Raw genomic sequence first — 22,108 nt, 5'->3', positions numbered from 1 at the left:
CCCCCAGAGCACTTCCATCTCCACATTAGAGAACATCCGCACCTGTTCCACCCATCACGTCCCAGAACATTCAGAACCTGTTCCTGTCTGATGCAACAAGCCGCTTTTTGGGCGAGTAAACAAAGCCCAGAATAAAAAGCCCAGGATCAGTTAAATGTGTTTTTTTTAGCGGTTAAGATACAGATTCAGTTTCAAATGCTGCTGCAGAAAGACTTTGAAGTTCTGCAGCCACAAATAAGTTATTCATTTGTTCAATTCAGGTCTAAAATTTAACAGAGAAAACATATTATGATCTTAGTGTAAGTGAATCATTTTTTCCCATTTTTTTCAATGTGTCTCCCACTCAAATCCAGATATGAACAACAAAGTCATAACAAGCTTAAAATTGAATGTGATGAATGTGTCCCACAGCATGTAAACATCTACATGTTGTAGAGATTACACTATTCACAAATATTTTTTTAGAATTTAGATGCACTGTTAAAAAAAAAAAAAAACTGTCAATAAAACTGTAAAAATAAAGTAAAATGTCATCATTCCAACAAAATGCAAAAAATATATATACTTACAGATATTTCAACTTCATTTTTTGCAGAAAAATTCATTTGTCCCAAACTGTTGCTGTCACAGTTTTAAAAGACCTTTTTGAAAAGCCTTTGTTCAGTTTATTCGGATTTATTACAGAAACAACCAATTATTCACAAATAATTGTGCAGAGCTCCTCAGGCAGAAAACTAAAACTGGCCTCTGGTTATGAACCACTTTGTGGGCTGCATCGCAAGGTGGAGGGGGTTTTTTTTGTTTGTTTTTTTTTTCAATAAATTAATACCCTCAGTAAGGAATTTCCCAGAGTACAAAGATACAAGCATCCACAAGAGCATGAAGAGCTCCAATAGCAGGAGTGGTGATAAAACAAGACTCCAGGCATGTCTGGACTGTTCTGATTTATAAACAATCAAAAGAAGAAAAAAAAAGTCTGCTTAATTTCTGTCCAGAATTTCCAGAGTGTGAACGTAGAAGTTCACATAAATGTAAATTTGGAAATACGAGGAATAATGTTAAATTAGTAGAACAGGAAAAGGCCTTCATATAACAAGCTTTACATTTAATTATGTAAAAAAAAATTATGTCAATTTGTGTGTAATTTAAGAAAGCTGAAAAAAATATACTGTATAAACAATACAGCAGATTTTCAGTAAAAATATAAAAAGTAATATAAATGTAATTTGGCAATATTGGCATAATACTTAAAATAACTGTTGGTTTGTTAATTTACAAGTAATGGAGGCAATTTTAGAGACTCTTCTATATAATTTAAAATAGGAATGATGCACATTTCAAGTACGGTTGTGTAATTAATTAATCAATCCAGTGCACAGTATATGCTTGACAACTGCAATGCATTAACGCCACACTGTTTCTTCATGTTGCGTTGGTGGTCAGGAGCTTTGTTGTAAAGCAACAATAGGACGCTGTCTGAAATGTAGTGTTGAGAGCGTAGGGCGTACTGTGGCTCCACCAGCTCCAAAAGGCGACAGACTGTTTTCTCTACATGCATGTCAGAAAAGTCCTGAATACGTTTAAATCAGTTTACAGGTTATGTGAGTTCATAGCTTGATTGCCAGATCCTATACACCTCCGTACTATCCAACAGCACTGGGAGACTGAACAATAGGTCTCTGGGACTGTCTAAATGTGGTGTTGAAATGTAAAATACAGATAGTTCTTTTTTAGGTCAACTAAATGTGATGTGTTTCAATTTGCAGCCTTACAGGATTAAATGTTAAAACTTGAGGTCAGCATGTTCTTTAATGTGTGTTATTTAACCTGTTTCTAGGTGACGCTTCCTACTGCACACCTGAGCAGTACAAAGACTGTGCTGAACCTGCCCTCGGTAAGTCTGCACAGACACTCAGAAACATGGGTCCATATAATACGCACATACACGGTGTGCTGTTTTACATATTATTACTGCCTTCCAAACGGATTAGGATTACTTTTTTTTTTTTTCTGTTGACTCTGAGCTTTAATGCTAAAGCTTCTTTAAAGATGAGCAACAGTGGAGAGAATTTCAAACTGGAGACGGCTCAAGTTAAGAGCATCTGCAGCTGTGAATGCACAAGCACTGTAGTAAGAACAACAATCTAGGCTCTGCAGGCACACAAGTGGTCTGCTAATAAAGCCGCAAAGTTTCAGTATGTATTATATATGGCAGAAAGTGTCACTTTTTGAACTTTGTGATTTATCAAGAAGAGTCATCTTAATATTTCCCCTTGTGTGTGAAGGGCTCATCAAGTCTATAAGCAGCATCAGAGCAGACAGGGACGGCAGAGTTCAATTTAATGCATGAATAGTCACAAAGATAATGCGTCATAGTTCCTGCATTGAGGTAAATTATACAGCTATGTTAAAGGTTTTGGCAGCCGTGGCTCATTCTATCAGGATCAAGATTTGATATTAACTTTGTCACTTTTATTAAATATAGGCTCATCATAATCTGGCTTTTATTGTTTTTAGCTCGCTATGAACCTGCCCTAACACCTCTCTGTGATATTTTACACTCAAGAGAGACACATGAAAGTCAGATGAGGCTGATTCTGCGATTTTGATCTAAATTAAATTCTTTGGAAAGTGTTTAAAAGTCACTATTTCACCTTTCCAAGCTGGCAGGATCATAAAAAGGTGTTTTCATATCTTCTGTTTTTTGATTCTAATCTTGAGGACCGTAAGAAAGTCCAGTCAGTTTATTTAGATAGTACTTTCAAAGGTTAGCATAATTGCCGCCGTTTTTTTTGTTGTTGTTGTTTTTAAAATTAAAACTAAAAAAGTAAATTAAAAGCCAAGAACAAAAGCAAAAACATTTAAATCATGATATGTAAATGACAAAGGTAGTCACAAGTACTGTATATCAAGAAAAACATTGAAATGGCATCTAAGCTGGTAAGCCAGCAAGTAAAAACATGTTTTTAATGATGATATTGGGGGAAAGCAATTACAAAATTCAGGAGCTTACACCGAGAAAGCGCAAACAGATGTAGAGTACAAAAAGATTCATTGTTTATAGCTTGCTTTTCAAATAATGGTACAAAGTGTTTCACAAGGCAGCAAAATAAAAGAGCAAAGTCTTGCAATCACAAGATTTTTCATTTTGTGTATATTAACTAGTACAGTGCTGGTGAAGATAGAAACATTAAAGTCAAGAAAAGATGGTTCAAAGGATATTTAAATTCAGCTAAAATCAGGAAAAGCATTGAGTTGGGCCTGTCCAGCTGACAAAATCTGAGGTTTTGCTGGAATAGAGGCCATGAAGGGCTCTGAAGTGATCAATAAAATATGAAAATCTACCTTTAAATGTGCTGGGAGCCAGGGTAAAGCAGCAAAGACAGAAATGGTGTGATCACAAGAAGCCTGGCAGCTGAGTTCTGTCAATCTATAGATTTTTGGTTCAGGCAGGTAAAAAGGCTGTTGCAGTATTCTCGGCAAATGAGATGAAAGTGTTTAAAAAGGTTTTCATGTCTTAAAAAGTAAAGATTGATTGCATTTTTAAATATTTATAAGGTAATAAAACATGACTGTACAACTTTGGAGGTGATTTAAACCCAGTTCAACTGAAGAAAATCTTCAAATAATGACTTCACAAAGGCAGAACATTCAGCATATCATGGTCAGAGGATGTAATAGGCAGGTACACATGTGTGTCGTCAGCATAAAAAGGAAGAGTCATGATGGTTATGAATATCTGCCCAGGTTTAGGCATCCATAGAGAAAACGAAACCCATTTTTGACATGCACTTCTTTTCTTTTAATCAAACTAGACCATTGGCTTTGTGTGTGAATCTGAATTCTGATTGCTAGACCTAGTAACATTTCTGCATCATTTTCAACACAGCACCAGTCGGAAATGTCACTTTAAAAGATAGTCATGCGCATGTAATAATGTAGCACGTTTCTAGTCACTGTTTATGCTGCAGTTTAGTTCCAATGAACCCAGCAGCTGTGACTGCAACAAAGAACTGTTTTGTTTCTTGAGGAAATGCAAATATAAAATATCTGAAAATTCAAGTTTAGGGAGCTACAGTCCTAAAGTGGATGAATGAGATGATAAGGGAAGCTTTTGTTTGTGACAGCACAACCACTGCCCTGCACAAACGAGGTCTGCAGACATGCAAGTCATTAGCAAACTTTAAAGTCTGCAGAAACGTCTTTTAGTATAAAGCACCACCACTGAACGAGTGGCAACAGCAGGCTGCACTTTGAAACCTATTAAAACCTCCCATTTGACAGATATGCTGAAAACAATTCTAAAGCTGTAGCAAACATCTCCGTCTGCCTCAGTGTGTTACGGGATGCTGTGGTCGGTCAAGTCAAAGGCTGAGCTGAGGTCCAGCAGTAAGAGGACTCGGCTCACGTCATCACCAGCGGCCATTTAAAGCTCGTTGGTAACCTTGAGCAGCACAGCTTCAATGGTCCATGAACCCAGATCGAAACTTCAAAAAATGTAATTTTCGAGTGCAAAGAAAAACAGCTTGAAAAAAATATATCTATTTTTTTTTTCTAAAATTGTTGATATAAAAGGGAACTTGGAAATGGGTCTGTAGTTATGGCGGAGAAAGGGAAAGATTTAGGCAAAAAGAGTCCAACAGCTCTGACAGAGGCCAGAGGTGGGATTTCACTGGACGTGTTGGCACTTTTTTAAAAAGCTTGTGAAGTGTTTTACTTTTACAGTCAGCATGTTCATCATATATAGTTTTTACTTTCATATTACAGTCAATATCTGTAAAATAATTGATTTTTTTGCAGATTTAAATACAATCAAACATGTGTAATTTTATGGTCAAACCAAAGTAATAAGCAATTTAATAAAAGAAAAAAAATACAGTATTTCTTTTTTCATAGTATCTATTATTTATTTGGACAGTTTAATAAGCTTGTTCTTCCATTTAGTCTTTCGTGTATTACATTATACATCACCTGATCTCCTGTCCAATCTCACATGGCTGATAAATACCATTTGTAAGGAACATTAACGCAAAAGTGACCTCTGTCTGTCAGACTGACAGAATGGCGTCACTTTACCAGATTGATGAAGCAGCAGTGTTACACACCTCAGGCCTGAAAAGGTCTTAGCACACATCTAACACAACCATTACTCTGCAGACCTTCTTCTCTCTTGTCCGCACTGGATGAATGATTTAATATGACCACAATGTTAATACAGTGATAGGACACCAGATGATATATTATTATACAGCTGATCATACTGCACTCAGCACATATTGTGTCGCAGTAGTGATACGAACAAACTGACTGTAAATCAGCTGTAAACTTCTGCTAAACTCTAGAAATCCAGCTTTAATTACCCCTGGGTGTTTTCAGGGTGGGTCTCAATGAGATGAGTTGTCTTATTTTGAAAATGTAGTTGTGGTTCCATGAAGTGAGTGTGAAAAAAAAAAATTAGTTTTTGGCACTGCAAGGGTTTTATACTCATTTAGCAACTTAAGCGGTGGCAATGGGTCGTGCTTTATAATTAAAGCGCTCTAGCACAGGATTAATTCATTTTTAAGCGTGATAATTAAAAAGTTATAGCATATTTAAAACTATTAAGCAAAGCTACTTTTAGCCAGTATTAATTGTATTATAATCTTCTTTTTTTTTGTGAAATAAAAACACATATTCAAGGAAAACAGAAACCAACGGGATGCAAAATCCCAGTGAGTAATGCGTGACCTTTACCACCTTCAGCTGTTGGCCGGCAGGAGTTGCAGCAGCATCAGTAACACTTTCTCTCCTCCCACACCATTCTTCCCTCTGCTCAGCCTCCACCTCTCCCACCCAGTAGTAAAACTATTTCTGGAAAGCCGAAGAGGTGCAAAGAATAAAAAAAAAAAATGTATCCAAGGGCAACAAAACTTTCAGGCAATCAGCATCAAGGCAGCAGACTCCCACACCGTAAGAGCATTCGGTGTAACTCACCAGTGTCATTAACATGTACTCGAAAAGCACGCTGAAGACGGTGTCGGTGCAGACAATTCTTTTCCTTTTCCTTTCCTGTAATTGGCTTCATTTTTGGAACAGTAAGGCTTTTACAATCCCAACCCGTGCACACACGCTCGTGCAGCTTGGATCATCGCATGCAAATGAATTCGGGTTTAAACTTCCCAGTGCCAATTTGCTTCGAACCACCAAAGGAGATTCCGCACGTCAAAGTTTGATTGGGTTTTTCTGTCTCTATAACTGTGTCACTCAAGTTTTTTTGGAAACAGCACTGAAAGTATTTTTATTTTAATAGGAGACAGCTACATCTGTTGTCTGTGAACAACTTTTTCTTATCTAGTCATTTGCTTTTTGAACAAACACGGGCGGATTAGAATTACACATCCAGACAGAGACACAATTATTTCCAAGCTGCCAAAACTGCCACGAAAAAAAAGTGGTTACATCAGTCGTCTCTCTGTCAAAAAGATATTTATTCACACTTTTCAGCTAGTTCTAAGATATGGAACTTATCAGGAAGAAATGGTAATTTGGTCTTTTAGATTTAAGCGTGCGTGGACACGGGTTAGAGGGTTAGACAACGAAATCAATGATTTGGATGCATGAGGCCTTGCTCCCGTGTATCCAATAACGCCTCATTTAAATAAAAATAAAAGACCACTGAGAATCCATATTGAATTTCCTCTTGCAGTTACGTGACTGTGTAGTCCTGCCAGCTATTAGTTCGCCCTGGGGATATCTGCTTCATGCTCTGTGATCCGGAGGTCCACCACAGAGCTGTCTCACTGAGAAATAAGCCTGATAACATTAGCCTCTTCTTTTCCTTTTCCATTTCCAGCATAGCGGGGTGGGAGTCTTCAAATCTGAAGTTGGTGAGAAAGCGCTCGGTGGAAAACCTCTCGTGAAATTAAGTGAGATCTGTTTAAACAACGTCAGAGACTTTACCCGAAAGACGCTTTCGACGGAGCTATATTTGAAAAGCTCGTGTCACTTAACATCACCATCAGTGCTGCAGGAGGGGATGGTGTTGTGGAGGAGGCCATGGGCTCCACACGAAATCATACAGTGCTTTTTTTTTTTTTTTTCTGCTTCTTCTTCTTCTCTGAGTCAAGCTGCCAAAGCAGAGCCTCGGATAGAGCTTGGCATTTGTGCATAAGGACTTTGTCTCTGTCGGGGTAAAGGCTGTTTTCGGGGATGCGGCTCGAGGGCATGTTTGTGTTTGTTGCTTTACAATTCTGCCCTCAGTGACACTGACAATGACATTGACTTGTACTGTCATTAGAGCGTTTGTGGAGTAAACACACGCACAACCCGAGACGCAGCATAAATGGAGCCATTACTCACAAACACAAGCATAAAAAAGCCTTGTGTTTGCATGTCTGATTTTAGTCACAATAAGAAGAGAAATACCCAACATATAAATCTGACATCCTGAGCACAAGATGCTTCAGGCCTATATACTAGATTAGTTTGAATATTATCAGCTTTATTGTTCATTGTTGGATTTGAAAAGCATGTTCTCTTTTTAGAAAAAAACAAAAAACAAAAGAAACTCCAAAATTGCATCATTTATCGAAGCCAGAATCTGTAACAACAACAAAAAAAATGTTCAAAATCATGCGTGATGATGCAGGAAAATTCCACAATTCTAACCTTAAAACTGTGATAGTTTATTTGTTTACCTAAATAACTTAATTGTACATGTCTCACTCAAAAATGTTCCAAAAAAACACTGAACAGACTTCCATCAGAGAGCTTAATCAAATCTAAGCTTAAAATTGTGATATTTCAACAGTCTTGTCATTCTGCGTTTCATTTCAAACTGTTTGCTCTAAAGAAATCCTGTGAAAAACAAAAAATTCTGCACTCTACCGCTCAACCGTGAAGTCATGAGTGACTCAGCTACAACCAACAGTCGCATGACAAAAATTCAAAGACCATTTGGATGAACAGCAGGCTGTGTTTACAAGGAGCAGATAGGAGACAAGTAGCAGGGCAAAGAAAACATCTAAATTGTTAAATATCTATAATGTGTTGACTCATCATTTTTTTTCATTTAGTAGTGGTAACACCTTAGTTTTTTATGTGTTTTTAGGATGATTTATGGCATCATAATTGTGTTATACTGCACAGAAGATATTTCTGAGTTCTCTCTCCTTCATGGTTGTGCTGTTTCCATTGAGTTGCAGGACTTCATATTGAAGTAAAAAACAGTAAGGCAAAATGTGACAGGAGCAAAAAAAAAAAGCACTAAAATAAAAATAAAACAGAAACTTGTTGTAGTTCAGAGGGTTAACTGGCACTCCTATACTACAAAGTAAAAGAAGTTACCAAAGCTGGACATGTAGATGTGTATGTTGAATCAGCATCACAGCCTAGCATGTTACTTCAGATTTGTAAGGTTTGGGCTTTGTTGAGGAAAACAATGGGAAAATAAGGCAATGAAAGTGTAATTATCTGTGTTGTGAGCTATGCTACATCAGTTTTAAAATGTTTTGATTGGATTTCAAATACGTGAAATGATCATTTAGTGTATAAATTGTCAGAAATCTGTACTAGTGCACGTTCTCTCACTCCGAGGTGACTTTTTTTCATGATGCTTTGTTCTGTCAACAAACCAAAAATCAATTTGCAGTGATATAAACCAGAGTCATCTCATCATTTAAAAAGCTGCAGCTGACTCACTAGAAGAGACAAATATTACTGAAATGCAGAGATGTTTCTGTCACTCAGCTAAATGGAAGTTTTTTAATGACTTGTTTAAAAAATTAAATTGATTTTTCTGCTATTGAAGCATATTTTTCAGTTTTTATTTAATTTCTGACATCATTTTTGATTTAAAAACATCTCAACAGTATCTCATGTTGTCTCACTGTCACTTAGTGATAACTTTGTATCTGCTGACTTTAACAAATTTAGCGTTTTATCATATCTTATACTTGTGATAACGTATATAATAATAAGGGATCTCAGCTGAGAGATAAGTTTCTCATACAATATTAAACAAATATATCAGCTGTTTGATTTGCGCAGATAACCCTCCTCCTGACTCTTTTTATTGCATTTTATTATTACACCAGTTCAGTCCGGGCAGAGGTTCTTTAAACAAAAGGGATGAGCTGTTTTGGCCAGTTGGATATGAATTGTCACTAAGGTGAAGCCCTTTAGTCAAACGTGCACATTGTCAATAGAATATTCATAACCACAGGAGAACCTTCACACCCGAATCAATAATGCAGTCCTTTATGAAACTCTGAGAAAACACCATTCAGCCAGAGTCTGTTTGCTTCATTTACAGCCTTTGAACTGGATTTTTCTGGGATTATTGAAAGGAGAAGAGTCACTTTGCATCTAAATTGTTTTCCCTTGTGTCCATCATCTTCATCCCATCCTCCCACGTCTCGTTCCGTCTTCCTTCCCAAATTTACGCTCCTCCGTTTTCCATCACCACGTCTGTGTGAAGCCAAACTTTCTGCCGTTGAGAGCAGTAACTGCATGTGCCGGACGCCGTGCAACACGACCCGCTACAACAAAGAGTTATCCATGGTCAAAATCCCCAGCAAGACCTCCGCCCGCTACCTGCAGAAGAAGTTCAACAAGTCGGAGAAGTACATCACGTGAGTAGAGGTTTCATGTTTGCTGAAGATGCTGCACAATGAATCTGCTCGTAAATTTGCAAATTAAATTCTGCAATGATAGCTTTAATTAAACCCATTGTACTAATCAGTAAGGCTCAGTCATGAAATATTCATATACACAAATTTAATCTTCATTATTTTGTTCTTTGGGGACTTTTGTTTTAATTTTCTCTCAATGTTTTTGGGTAAAACTTGACATGTGGGGCCAGTCATACAAGAACCAGCCCCAACATTCAAACAACTTGCCTGATGTTGCCTCCTGTAGCCAAAAACACTGTAAGCAGTTGAGGCCTGGAATCCACAGAAGTCAAGCCAAGACAGCACCTTGAACTATTTGTCATGTTCTTCACACTGCTTCTGAACAATGTTTGCAGTTTAGCAGAGAAACTCATCCTGCAGAAAGAGGCCATCAAAGAATACGATTACAATTAATTGGTAATGTGTTCTGTAACAGTGTACACTTAGGTGTCAAAGTAATATCGACATGGACGCAGGAGCCAAAGTTTCCCAGAATAACATTGCCCAGATAATCACACTGCCTCAGCCAGCCCATCATCTTCCCATAGTGCATTGTGTTGCCATCTTTTCCCCTGGTCTACATGATGTAAAAGAAAACATGATTTATCATACCAGAGCACCTTCTTCCATTGCTCCATGGTCCAGTTTTGATGCTCACGTACCCATTGTAGGAGCTTTCAGCGGTGCACTGGACACAGCAAACTGTGATACTCTGTACGTCCTGATAGTCATGTACCATAGCCAGCATATGGCTTGATTGTGCCACACAGGCCAGTCGTCACTCTCCATGCACATCCATAAGCCTTGTGACCCTGACATGGGTTCACCAGTTGCTCATCCTTGGACCTTTGATGGTAATGACTAACCCCTGTATACTGCGACTACCCCACGGGACCTGTTGTTGTGGAGATGCTCTGCCTTGGTCGTCTAGTCATCCATCACAATTTGGCCCTTGTATACGATCCTTACTTTGCTCATTTCTCCCGCTTCCAAATACATTAACTTCAAGAACTGACTTCCTAATAAAGTTCATCCCGTGACAGCTGCCAGTGTAACAAGATAATCAATGTTATTCACTTCACCTGTCAGTGGTTTTAAAGTTGTGCTGCAGACCACGTACACCTCTTCATGGCAGCAGTGTTCCCTGATTGCAGTGGCCTCTTTTAGCAGAATAGTGCTCCATGCCCCACTACAAACAGTGTTCAGGAATGGTTTGAGGAACACGACAAAGACTTCAAGGTGTTCAGTTGGCCCCCAAATTCCCAAGATCTCAATCTAATTAAGCATCCATGAGAAAAACAAGTCCAATCTATGGAGGCTCCACCTCGCAGCTTCCAGGACTTCAAGTATCTGCTGCTTACATCTTGGTGCCTAAAAGCACAGGACACCTTCAGTGGTCTGTAGAGTTCAGTAAGAGATGTTTTGGTGCCACGAGTAAAAACTAGACAATATTAGGCAGGTGGTTTTAATGTTGTCCCTGACCATGTGTTCAGATGCTAATTTTTTTTTTTTTTTTTTACCATATTCATGAACCACCAGTCTGAATTTTGAGTTTCCAATCTACCCAATGAGCTGAGTGTCCAGGGAAACGCATGAAAAAAGAAAAACATGCAAACTCCACACTGAAAAGACTTGTATAGATTTCAGCTTAGAGCCTTTCTCCCTGTCGAACAGCAAGACAAACCGCTGAACCTCTTCACTGCCCACATTGTTTCCTATAGCCCTTTTAAATAAGATTCTAAATAACTGGAATCTTCGACTGACTGCAACAAGCATGTTGTCCTCCCACACAGTGCTGCTGTTTCCTCCAGTCGCCCAGCTCTATTGGAAATGGATGGACTGTTGTTGACTGTATTGCTTGCCAAGTGATTATCTGAAGTGGGATTGATTAGACAAATGCCCTGTTTGGCCTTTTGCAGAGACAACATCTTGGTGCTGGATGTGTTCTTTGAGGCACTGAACTACGAGACCATCGAGCAGAAGAAAGCCTACGAGGTAGCAGGTTTGCTGGGTAGGTTTGCAGAGTAGGACACTTTGTTTATCAAACCTCATCATCTGTCAAGGCTGTGTTCCTGAGTTGCCTAATTAGATGGTCAACAAACCTACTGATGATGCTTTAACAGTATGTGACAAAACATTAACCAAAAAGCAAAAGGTTGACAAGAATGAAATGGTATTCCATAACATCAGGCATTTTCTTTGTTCTTTCAGTTATATAGCAGCATGAATACATGAAAAGTGCAGCATTTACCTCACACACACACACACACACACTTTAACTGAACATAAAGTGGTCACTGGACCTGTTTTGGTTTTGTTTCTTTATCAACTATTGACAAGCAGTAATGTTACGTGAGATCTTCTGGGAGCGATGTGCCAAATTTGCAACACAAAAATAGCCAGAAGTGATTTGTAATCCAGGTTTCTTGGAACACTATATATAAGTAAGCAGCAATACACAAAATAGGTGTCATTTCTCTATCTGAAATTATGTAAGTAGATTTAAGGCCGACATGTCGTGTAAATTTTGGACTGTGGGTAATGCAAGTACACCATTCAATCCAGTACCAGGAAAACAAATACTACTCGAAAAAAGAAAAGCTTGTTCTGAGGAAAGACTGTACAGGTAGATTCCCATCATTCACACCTTTAAAATACATCATAAGAATATATGTAGTTGAAGTAACAGCTTTCAAACTTTGAAAGTGCTTTGATTTGCTTTCCGTCAAAGTTGCTCAACAAACCTCAGGAATAATCACATTGACATAATGCTACAGCCAACTCTGTAACCAGCTGCTATATCCTGTAAAAAAGTGCAAAGTCGCAGCCTTTTAGAAACATCCACAGAAGCTGCGGATGTTTTTAGACTTTTAATATGAGGATCAATGCGACTGTCTGCCTACAAAATCTATCAAAGTACAACTCGAACTGTGTTTACATCCGCTGTCCAGTTTGAAAGTCCACATCGATAAAGTGGAAACCATGAATTGGCGTCTAAACAAAGCGCTGAGTTTTGTTTACCTTATTTAGACTAACATGAGCTCCCACATTCGTACAAGAGATTCACATTCATAAATGATACCATTACTGGTGCAGAGGGCTCCAGTAAAAACAAATAAATGAATAAAACAAGTTGTAGAAGAAGGGAAAAAGTTAAACCTGAACTTTTTTCATGATATAATGCACTGTTTTCAAGCAAGGCATGCATTGGCCAATCAAGTATGGTTATACCATCCTGGTAGATTGTTTTGTGTAATGAATGCTGGTGATTACAAGGTGACAGTTGCAACAAAAGGTACAATTATCGACTATGTAATGAGTCTCCACAGCTGTCTTGTGTCTTCATGCTACAAATTGCAGTGCAGTGTTTTGCCATTGGATACACTTTTAAATTCATGGATCTATCACTGCAACTGGACTTCCAAGGTTATATTTTATCATCTCACTGGTAGCTGAAGCAACACACCCTTTGCAATTTTTAAAACCGCCTCTTTGCAGTCTAAAACATTGTCTTCCTCTCTGCCTGTGCTGCAAGTTGATCAGAATAAAGTCCTTTCCTTGGCATAATAAAGACTGATCCAGGCAAAGCTATTTCTGTGCTTTCTCTTTCTCCTTATCTTGGTGTGACCGTACTTATATCTGTTTTCAGGGGACATCGGTGGTCAGATGGGTTTGTTCATCGGAGCCAGCATCCTCACCATCTTAGAGCTGTTTGACTATGCTTATGAGGTCAGTCTCAAGTGGTAGTTTTACTCTCATATACCTGTTGAAACGTCTAATTACTCCCACACATCACTCCTCCACAGATAGCTTTTGCAGTCCAATAAACTTTAATGACTCTTGTTTTTGGTGTTACCGTGAAGTGCCAGACCATTGACCGTGAAAGCTGACAACAGAAACAAAGTCGCTGATATAAAAAGCAGATAAAGAGCCAAAATTATTTAGAGGTGACTGAGATGAAGGACTGTGTAATGGTACTTTTCCATTACCTTTGCTCTGCTTTGCGGTCCTTTTAGAGCTTCTCATGCTGCTTTTAGCTGCACAAGCTTCTGATAAGCACATAATAGACTTCGCCTCCCCCTAAGCTTTTGGAAATGCGCTGGAACAGTAGTTTTTTTTTCATTTTAATGACTGTAATGGAGTGCTGTAAATATGAATCCATGTCACTGAAGAAGTTTCAAAGAAACTTTTAACAGCATTTATGCTGAAATGATTGTAATGTTGGAGTTTGTTGCCACATTTGCCACCTTGTTGTGTTTTTACTTGACGTCAACTGTTTCTTTGTCGCAGGAAAAGCTCATGGGGATCTTTTTGTAAATATATATATATATATAACAGACTGACTTTCTGATTTGCAGGTAGTGAAAGACAGACTACTGGACTTACTGAGCAGAGAGGAGGAGGAGGAGAGTCATGGCGAGGATGTGGTAAGAGTGGCCTTTAACCCTTCACTTGTCAGCCTTTCTCCACTGAAAGCCTTGTGTAAGTGGAGCGTGTATAATTCAGTATAATTTCACTCTCTCTGATCATGCATATCAAACCTTGCACTATTTCTAACCGTCCGCACGAGCATGTAGAGCGAGCACTCAAGCAAGACTAAGAACGTGTTCAGGCCCACTGTAACATGCCAATTTGGCAGGAAAAGCTCTGCTCCTTCAGGGAAATCGCCATGAATTCAAGCAGCAACAAGGACTCTGCTGTGTGAACTTATGGCCTGTTAATAAACACGTACATGGACATCAGATCTGAGTTAAATCAACTAAAATGAAAGTGACAGTGTAAGGAGGAGGTTGGGGATGGTAGAGGCATCTGCAGCAGCAAATGTGTATGAGGGCATCTGCAGAGTATTTGGTAATAATTACAGTATACAGACACCTTATGTGCAATAGAGCATAAAGAGTATAAAGATTCAGAAGGGTATAAATGCAAAATAATTTTATTATTTCTCAGACAAACATTGCAGTATTTCCTTTTATGAATAATCAAAAAGAGCTACTTTAGAAAGAATATATTAAAAACTCAATGCAGCAAAAGTGAATAAACCTGTGATCACTTAAACTAAACTGAGTACATCTGTGATTTCTAATCAACATGATTGCATGGGAACGGGGTTATAAAATGAGCTGTAACACCAGAATGTTCTCAGTTTTGGACCTATGGACTGTGTCCAGCTACATGTCTGCATCATGGCTCCACGTGGAGAAGAATTACCAGAGGAATTAAAAAATTAGATTGTGAGACTTCACAAAGGATACAGGAAGATCAACTAAAAATCAGTGGAAATAAACTTGCAGCAATAATCAGGAGGTATAGAAGGAGCCATAGGACCACTAATCAGGGCTGCAGTGCCCTTGCATAACGCCACAGACAGTGCATTATTTCTATAACACAGCTGTGAGAAACAGATGGCAGCAGCTTCAGACCTAGTACAGGGCTTCTCATTGGAAATCAAGAGTTTTTGTGACAGCTCAGACATGAATGAAGAATATTGCATAAGACAAACCTTTATGGATGACATGCAAGTTTAAAAAAAATGCAAGATGAAACTTTACTCGAGCACTTTACTGGGAGCACATTCTTTGGTCCATTGAGACCAAGAGAAATTTGTTCAGCTTAGATGGGGTGTCTGGAATGAAACTGGCCAGGACTACCACATGAAGCACAGAGGTGGAAATGTGATGATAGAGGGTCTAAATGACTGCAAAAGGTGTTGCTGCACCATAAATGCCTGTGGATATACCAAAATACTGGCTGACATGATAACTCCCAGTCTGCAGAAACTTGGCAGAAAAAGAATATTCCAGCATGTTAACCATCCAAAGCACACTGCCAAAACCACTTGAGAATTTCTAAAGAAGGAAAAAGTAAAAAACTTCGACCTGGTCAAGTGTGTTGCCTGACTTGAATCCAGTAGAGCACCTTTGGGGTATTTTGAAGAGACAGACAGAGCGACAGAGGCCCTCCAGCAAAGAGCAGCTGAAGAAAATAGTCTCTGAAGAATGGTAGAACATCTCTCCAGAAATTCAGGAATCCTCCATGCTGAGGAAGATCAAGTGTGTAATTCAAAATAAAGGTGGACATTGGAAAAAAAGATTTCAAACTTAGTCATGAATTTTGCATTGTTCCTACTGTTTGGCATGTATTTTTTAAAATAGTAGATCAAAATGGTTAGTTGTAAAATTTTTAAAAAGCACTGTAAGGTTCCACAGTGCTTAATCTTTGACATTTTGCTATAGATTGTATACTATGACTTAGTTTGCGGAGTTCAGCTTGAAGTTTTGTATTTTTGAAATGTGTTTGTTCATGTACCACTTAGTACACGTTACAAGGTACTCTCCTTGGAGCTTCAGTAGAAAGCAACTGGACTTCTCTTTTAGGTTTCTCTGTTGGGTTGTCTTGAAGATGTTTCGCTGTTATCCAAGAGGCATCATAAGATCTAAGTGACTGGTTGGGAGTTTCAGATGTTTATAGTCACTCCAGCTCACATGGCTAATGGCCCATTTACGACCAACGACTCACCTGTCTCCAAGTGTGGAACGGTCGTGAAACCAGGTGGTCCAGCAGAAATCGAAAAGAACGGTCCAGTTGCTTTCAGCTCCTAAGATTACCATGACCTGGATTACTGAGAAACTACAAAGCCATACAAGGTACTCTGCCTTGAAAGTGTTCACCTGCTCTGCCACTGTAATAGCTGCTTAAAGACTCTTTCAATCTTCCTTTACAGAGTTCCTGCGACCCAGTGGCAAACCACTCCGAGTCCATCAGCCACACCGTGACAGTCCCCCTGCAGACAACGTTGGGCACTCTGGAGGAGATTGCCTGCTGAAGCCCTCCCCCCTTCCCCTCAGAGCCAACACACATCCGGCGGCTGCCTCCACCGGATGGCGCTACATCCTTTGTTACGGCATCCTATAGGACCTTAACAGGGGAGGGGAGGAGACACGGACAAGAACAGGGGTTGGTCTGAGGACAGCTCTGCGCTCCGTCACACCCTCCTATCCGAGGCACTAATGGGGATTAAGGAGCTGTCAGCTGGACTTATCAGCGCTCTCTGTCACCCTACACTGTACTGTTGTGGGAGGGTGGCCTCTGCTACACCAGACCTGCAGTGGGGTCCAAGTCTCCACATACATGCACATACAAAATCAGAGATTGGATGGGTCAACTACCCATAAATAAAGGGGACTCATCCCTGTGCAGCATATCTATGTAAACAAACACATTCATATGTCGCTCACTGCCAAATGAACTGTACAAAAAAATTGGTTTTGAACTGTCCAAACTGCATGCGTCGCTCTATCTTGCTCTCTTTGCTGATGCATACGCTGGACTGCAGTGTTGCTTTACTGTACATGTGTGCCATTTGTCTCTCTATCTGCAGGACGGGCCCCGCGACGAGGGCCCGTGTGAGAAATCGAATGTACAGATTGAACATATGGTTGTTTCAAATCATAGTTCAGGTGTGACCAATCCAACTCTGAGCAATTTATCATTTCTTAGTTAATTATCGTGGGGTAGAAGGGGGTCGGGCGGGGGGGGGAGGGGCATCTGAATATTTTGCTTTGTTTACTGAAAACAGTGAAATCTGAACATTTTACCGCCCGCATTTTGCATATTTTATTCACCTGTCAGTTTCAGTTTAATCACTTTACTAGAAGGCGAGTTTTGCTACGTGACTCCTGCGGTGCTAAGCTCACATTTACAGGCATCTTTAAAGGGATGTCTTACTGTTGATTTATGTGGCTAACATACTGGTTTCTGGGTGCTGCAGCTCACCAGAGCAGCCCAGCAAAATGAGGTAGAAACCAAATTTCCTCGTCCAAAACTCTGCAGTAAATAAATACGACCAGGATGTTGTTTAACTATTATTTCATTAAGGGAATGCCAGGGTGATATTTCGGACAGCTATTAATTTTCATCAAGTATGGCCTCATTTTTAGCTAAAATCAATCCCCAGGCTTGACAATTCTAAACAATTTTCATGACAATTAAAATGATTACAGAAGCACCATGAGGAGAGTTCAGCCAGGATGGGGTTTTTGTTTTTTTTAAGATACAGGGTCTGCAGTGTTATGGTGTAAATAATTCTGATTTTTTTCCTCATAAAAACGGGTACCACGCAGACATGCCTGAAGCAGAGCGGATTTCAAGTAACTTTGGTAAAACATAAACTCCAAGTACAGAAGGGACGACATATCTGTCACTTTTTTAAAATTTATTTTTTGGTTTTGTTTTTTACTCAATCTGCCAGTAGGTGAGTATGTTATGTAACAGCCAGTAGCACATTTGGGGTAGTTAAATGTCATGCTAAAAACGAAGGACACATTTTGCTATGAGCACCAGACATCCTTTTCAGTACAGGTTTACCTTCAGAAACAACCATTACATATATACGGCTTTACACCAAAAGCTTTTGTGAGACTATTTGGAAGATTTAGTGTATCTGAGTTTTCTAGTCCATGATCATCCTAGCATGGTCTCTGTCATCATGGTAATGTACATTACAGGTAGGAATGAATTCAAGTGCTTCGTGAGACTGTCTGAATTATAATTTCCCATCTGTGGCTCAACCTGCTGTCTCTGTGTACTATCTCATGTTGTGGCTTCAGACGAACACAGTCCTCAGCCGACCCGCGGCGGCGTCAGACGAACATGCGGCAAACAACACTGGATGTTTCTTCTCTCTTCTTTGGCTTCAATTGTTATCGCAGGACAGCGTTTTCTCATTTTGTGATGCAGCATACAGTGTGTGTTTTTAATGTGAAACGATTAAATGAAAAAGTTTGTTTTGCAGTGGTCGGCGTGTTGTTGTCGTAAAGCAGAGCAACGAGGACATCTGAAAGGCTTTTCACATAGAATGCATATAAAGGATAGTGTCTGAAAGTGAAACAAAGGTGACTCAGACCTGCATTCTTACTAACCGTCAGCAGGGTGTGAGTCCTTGGGTTTAATAAACAAGTCAGATTGTACAGAAGTCTATGAGAAAATGACCCGACTTCTTATTGATTTGTCCTCAGTGAACCTGATAAATTTATTCTCTCAATCGTTACATTCAAGACTTTTTTAATACATCACAATGTTCATTTTTTAATTGTGATCCCATTTATAGTACAACAGAAAATAAAGCAAAGTATGTTTTGAGGCAGGGCTACCTTGTGATTGGCAGGTTGCTACCATGTGGTCATCTGTTTTGTCCTTAAGATCTCCAGGTTGGAAATGACCAAATTCCAAACTTAAGGCTTCACAAACCAGTGGGTGATGTCCCGGTGGCTATGTCAATTTATTATATATATATACATCTATTGTAAATATGTTATTTACAGTCTATGTCTTTACAGGAGACACTAGACAAGAAACACAAAGCAATCTAACAAGACAGAGGAAAAATTCACATGTACATGTATATTTAAAAAAATAGGAATTCATCAGCCTACAAAAATCTCCAACCATATGAAAACACAAAAACACAACTATAGCACTGTCAAGAGCAACACCAACAGGTGGTGAAATAACCGAAGAACTTTCTTAAAATCTTTTGTTTACGTCCACTGTCACATGTGTGGTAAATTTGGATCATTTTCTGTTCAGCGTACTTCTTATTCATCTCTTTATGTGCCAGTATTTGCTATAAAGCTGCAGACACATGTGTCATGGGCAACAAAAACTGCAGCTTTATGTGCCACTTTGATCTCGAGAGAAAGTCCTAATTTACTCTGATTTGATTAAAAATTTGTGCTGAGGTCATGAAGCCACACAGAAGACTTTGTCATGGTGCCCTTTATTGGCTAAACCCTGCCAACACGGAAATTCCCGCCTCCTCGTTTGTTACAATATTAAACGGTAAGAGGCGCCAAACCAGGTCAAACAGCTACTTTACAATTTGTAAAGTTTATATTAGCTACAAAAATGGTATGACCAGTTACTAAATGTTAGATGACCTAGATGGACTGTGGCAAAAACGTACTTAATTGGGAGATCTCTAATCTGCATACTGATTGTAAGACAATTTGTTGTTTTGCATAATCTGGGCTAGTGATAACATACGAATAACCACGGCTATAGAGTTGCACTCAGATGTGTCATTTCTTGGGAGATGCACACTGTGGAATCTGAACTGACTTCACTGACTTTATTCTCAGCTTTTTTAAGTGGGACTGGAAAGAATGGCAGAGTGAGTTAGCACAAAACGCCTGTCAAACCTACAATAAAAAGGGAAGAATAACAAGTCATGCTGGATCAATTGTACAGTAGCTTGGCAAAGGTACAATTTCTTCCTGACATCTGTGCTACATGCTCCTAATATCAGATGACGTGTTCCTCTATTTGGCCTCAAATGATTACAGCAGCCCGGACAAAGAGTAGTTATGCCGCAGCAGCAGAAAAATCCACTTGAAAACCTGATTTAGCTCAGTAGTCAGGTTTTATTAGGCCTCACTGCTTTTACAAAAATCTAAGTGTGGAAGAAATGAGCTCTGGAATTCAATGAGCAAGTGTTCAATCTGTCGTTTTTCAGGGGTTTCACATTTGTTTTGATAATTCAGTTTATGAATGAAAGAATACTTTAAAGTAAAGAGATGACATTAAACTTTAGAACCGCCTCAAAGGTAGAAGCAGGAATGATTGCAGTCGTCACCGAGTGTACTGGGAGTAAATTATCCTCACAGACACTTCCAGTTTAGTTTAAATTCACAGCATAGCAGTGGCAGATTTTTTTTTTTTAGAATTAACTGTTTTGTAAAAGGACTCCTTTTTAGTTTACGTAAATTGATATTCTCCACATTGCCAGAGACTCTTATCTGCTGCGGGCTGGAGTTCAGCCCCAGTTCAGTCTCACTTCATTTAGCAGATATTTAGGCATCGGAAATTGCCTGCAGGTCAGCCATAGTGCATCAGCAACTCATTGTAAACACCCTGATTGCCTTGGTGGAGTGGGAACTCGCACACAACGGAGGTTGCACTAGTACTTAAAAGAGCATTGTAGAAACAATGAGATCAAATGCCTTGGTGCGTTAAAGTGTTTCGTGAATCAATTTTGTGTACTAAAGCAGGAACAGAAAAACACTGCATTTTACAACCCAAAGCTCAGTTGTAAAGTCAAAAAGATTGTGCACTGAAATCTATCAGGAGGCTTTTGTATTCTTTTCAGTGTTTGCAGAAAGAGTCTGATATTGTGAACATGAAAACAAGATTATTATTTTAAGTATTCAGCGACCAGTGTGGTCCAACCAGCAAAAACCTGATGGCAGCGTTAAGAGGTGGGAAGCCAGCCAGGGATCATGTCTCGGTTGCTTCACTGGAATTTGTTTTAAGGAGGGTATGAGTAAAACAGTGCAGAGGTGAACACAACCATGTCTCCTAAGAATATATATTCGCACTCAACTACACTGCATATTCATTTCTGTTTTCATTCAAACGTCTTTATTGTGAAGGAACCAAATTGCGAGGGTTCAAGTTTGAAACAGACACAAAATTCACTGAAGCCTAAATTAGCAGCAGGACCTGGACCTGCGAGATTCATGTCCATGTACAACCAGAATTCTTACTGAAGTTTGTTTTCACTTACTTTTTGTTTATAGTCACTGTTTTATTAGGTTTACACAACACAACTATATAGACGGACTAGAAGAGTATACAGCCACTGGCTAGAAGCTTGGTTATGTTTAACCACCAAAATTACTTGCTTATATCGAGGAAAATACTACAATTGGAGTAAAAAACAACCTTTATCCAGCTTCTCTTCCACGTTCTGTGCTATGAGATGAGTCCCAACCTATCTTATATATGATTGGTTGCCTGACACCAAAGCAGCAAAATAAATGGGAAAGATTAGAAATGTGTGATGTAGACGTAATCTAACAGAAAATACATTTCTCTAAAAACATAACTGAGAAAGCCGTGTAGTTATATAGCAAAGGTCATTTTCATGATACAGGGCTGATAAATAAAGATCAAGACAAATAAAGATGCACCTTTGACAGGCTTGAAACTATTGTCAAAACAGCCACCGAAAATGTTCTGTTGGGTGAGTTGTATTTGTATTCCTGATTGTTTCAGCTCTGCTGCAATCTAATAACGTTGAGCTGAATTAAGGAGATTATCTGTTCAGTTTATAATGGTTTCTGACAGGTGAACTCAAAAACAACTGCATGGATTCAAATGAAATTCGTTTTGCTTTGAGCAAAGAAAGACCTTTGGATCAAATTTCATTCCCAAGAGGCAAAGCAACACGATTTGTTCCTGGTTTGGTTGGTTCATTGTAGGTGTTCCAGCCATTTGTGTCTGAAGAGAATTTTGGCAATTTTTTTTTTTCCATCTTCAAATTTCAGTTAGGTTTCATAAAATATGCATGTCATGTGAAAAACAGGACTCTTTTGATGTTCCACACCCTTCTGCATGATTGATCGTTAAATTCTTCCTTGCATGATCTGTTTTTAAAAACTAGAACTGATTGTGCAGCT

The 22,108-nt window shown here is 39.0% G+C and overlaps 1 protein-coding gene across 1 annotated transcript in view; it reads left to right on the top strand.

Moving 5' to 3' along the window:
* LOC103371392 (acid-sensing ion channel 2) overlaps positions 1 to 16,476 on the top strand; it is a gene marked incomplete at its 5' end in the record, with an annotated part of 39,028 nt that extends 22,552 nt beyond the window's left edge. The window contains 6 exons of the mRNA XM_008300704.1: positions 1,838 to 1,894; positions 9,458 to 9,611; positions 11,570 to 11,661; positions 13,300 to 13,379; positions 14,009 to 14,077; positions 16,375 to 16,476. Coding sequence (XP_008298926.1) covers positions 1,838 to 1,894; positions 9,458 to 9,611; positions 11,570 to 11,661; positions 13,300 to 13,379; positions 14,009 to 14,077; positions 16,375 to 16,476 — 554 coding nt within the window. The remainder of the gene's footprint in view (positions 1 to 1,837; positions 1,895 to 9,457; positions 9,612 to 11,569; positions 11,662 to 13,299; positions 13,380 to 14,008; positions 14,078 to 16,374) is intronic.
* Between the last annotated feature and the right edge of the window lie 5,632 nt (positions 16,477 to 22,108).

Source organism: Stegastes partitus, unplaced genomic scaffold (assembly GCF_000690725.1).
Source record: "Stegastes partitus isolate 25-593 unplaced genomic scaffold, Stegastes_partitus-1.0.2 Scaffold1577, whole genome shotgun sequence".
In the NCBI taxonomy this organism is placed as follows: domain Eukaryota; kingdom Metazoa; phylum Chordata; class Actinopteri; family Pomacentridae; genus Stegastes; species Stegastes partitus.
Note: the sequence above shows the minus strand (reverse complement) of the source record. Positions and strands in the feature narration are given on the sequence as shown.